This window comes from Oryzias melastigma, linkage group LG13 (genome assembly GCF_002922805.2).
Source record: "Oryzias melastigma strain HK-1 linkage group LG13, ASM292280v2, whole genome shotgun sequence".
NCBI lineage: Eukaryota > Metazoa > Chordata > Actinopteri > Beloniformes > Adrianichthyidae > Oryzias > Oryzias melastigma.
The window spans coordinates 20938846-20940850 of record NC_050524.1 but is presented as its reverse complement, the minus strand read 5'-3'; the positions used below and the strand labels follow the sequence as shown (position 1 = coordinate 20940850).

At 41.7% G+C, this 2005-nt stretch overlaps 1 protein-coding gene across 1 annotated transcript in view; it reads left to right on the top strand.

Annotated features, from left to right (window-relative positions):
* The first annotated feature begins 6 nt into the window (after positions 1–6).
* The window catches only part of LOC112149072 (alpha-2-macroglobulin), a 9302-nt gene continuing 7303 nt past the window's right edge, over positions 7–2005 (top strand). The window contains exons 1-7 of the mRNA XM_024276521.2: positions 7–57; positions 129–274; positions 357–506; positions 683–826; positions 898–979; positions 1067–1223; positions 1431–1656. Of these exons, the coding sequence (XP_024132289.1) occupies positions 173–274; positions 357–506; positions 683–826; positions 898–979; positions 1067–1223; positions 1431–1656 (861 nt within the window). The 5' untranslated portion in view covers positions 7–57; positions 129–172. The remainder of the gene's footprint in view (positions 58–128; positions 275–356; positions 507–682; positions 827–897; positions 980–1066; positions 1224–1430; positions 1657–2005) is intronic.

The window sequence follows — 2005 nt, the reverse complement described above, 5'->3', positions numbered from 1 at the left end:
TATCGAGAGGAGAGATTGTCTTCCAAGGAAGTCACCAAATACCAGATAGTGATGAAGGTGTGTAAACGGCATCAGGTTGTGGGGTTAAAAATACCACCTTACAAACTGAAATTCTGTTATCATTTCAGTCCAACAGGGTTCGTTTTACTTCCCCTTGAAAGTGACTCCAGACATGGCGCCGTATATCCAGGTGGTGGCATACGTTGTTCTCTCCTGTGAGAAGATCTTGGCTCACAGCGCCGAGTTCCCTACAGAGGAATGCTTCAGCAATGAGGTCAGTGGCAGAAAGCAGAATTTCTATTGATTTATCTTGGGTTTTTGCGAATAATGCTTTTGTTTATGTGTTTGTTAATCAGGTGGTAATCACGTACGATCCGAGTTTTGCCGTTCCAGGAGAAAGCATCAAATTGAATCTGAAAGCGGACCCAAACTCCCTGTGTGGCGTGCGCGCCATCGATTTCAGAACCATCATTAAGGAGCCGGGAACGCTCCTGGATGCACATCAGGTCAGACATGTCCCCAAAATGTTCACTTTCCCTTTTCATTTCCAACAGTCTTCCACCACCTCTTTGTTCATATTAATGATGCTTCTGTCCTACCATTCAATAATAATTGTATCCCATATTTATTTAAATTGATACTTGTTTTTTTTAATTAGTACATATTTATGTGTTTTTTTTAGATCTTTGACCTTCTGCCCATCAAAAAAACAGACTCCATCCCTTATGAGCTTCTCGATGCTTCCAACTGTCTGCATGTGAGGCCCAAAAGAAGCCTTTCAGGATTTACCAATCAAGATGGAGAATACGCCTTCACCATTTTTGAAGTACGTAACAGACAAGTAGATGCCACACAACACTTTCTGTTGTCCTAAACTCTTTGATTTCTTGTATTTAGCAACGAGGGATGCTAATTTTATCAAACCTGGCAGCTCAGAATCCCAAATGCCTCAGACTGAAAGGAAAAAAATACTTCAGAGGTTTGTTGTTTTGGGAAATATATTTTTTTCTTCATCCGCTTTTTTTTTCTTTAATGCCTGGACTTTTTTTTACTTTTTCCTTGAAAGATCTTGATATTTTCATGAAGCTTGACAAAAAATCAGCCGAGGTTCCAGCCATTCCCGAGCCCGGAACAATCCCGTACTCCTGTCCATATGTTGAACCCTTGGAGCCGGTCCACACTCTTGAGTCCGAGCCGTGGATCTTTGAACTGTACAATGTGGGGTGAGGAGTTTTAAGATCTTTAAAAAAAAAGGAAAACTTAAAAAAAAGTTTTGATTAATTCTAAGAGGAAAAAACTAACGTTTTATGCTTTTTGTTCAAATGTATTAAATGTCTTTAAATGTGAAGGATGGACAGGGTGAAATCTTAGAGTGCTTTTGTAAAGTGGAAGCCCCCACCTGAGAAAAAACACATTTTGGCTGTTTCCAGGAGTCATGGGAAACGGTGTGTGCATCTAACGGTGCCAGACGTCGTGACGAGCTGGGACACGGACGCATTCTGCCTCAACAGTCACAGCTTTGGCGTAGCTCAACGGAAAACTCTCTTCGTCGCCCCACCCTTCGTCCTCCACCTCGCCATGCCTGACTCCATCTTCCTCGGAGAGAGCTTCGTTCTAAAGGCCACTATCACCAATAACGTTCAGAGCTGCATTAAGGTCAAGTCTGGCATCAGCATGCGTTTTAAAACATTAAATGGCATCTATCATGCTACTCTTAAGTCTTTCAAAGTAAAATATATTCAGAAAATGTGATCTTTGGCACACTAAAGGACTAATTATTTATGAAATATAAGTTATTTTTTGTGAACTATTTTCCTATTGGAAAGTAAGACGCCTCGATCTCTGAGGCTCCGCCTTTAACTCCTTGCGGGTCCCGCCCATTTCATGATATCATCCTGAAGCCGGCCTCGGCGGCGTGTCTGTGTTTCTCTCATGAAATCTAACAACATTCAAACTTTTAGAAAAGGCAGCGCAGACTCTTCCTGGAGGGAGCTGTTCCTCATTT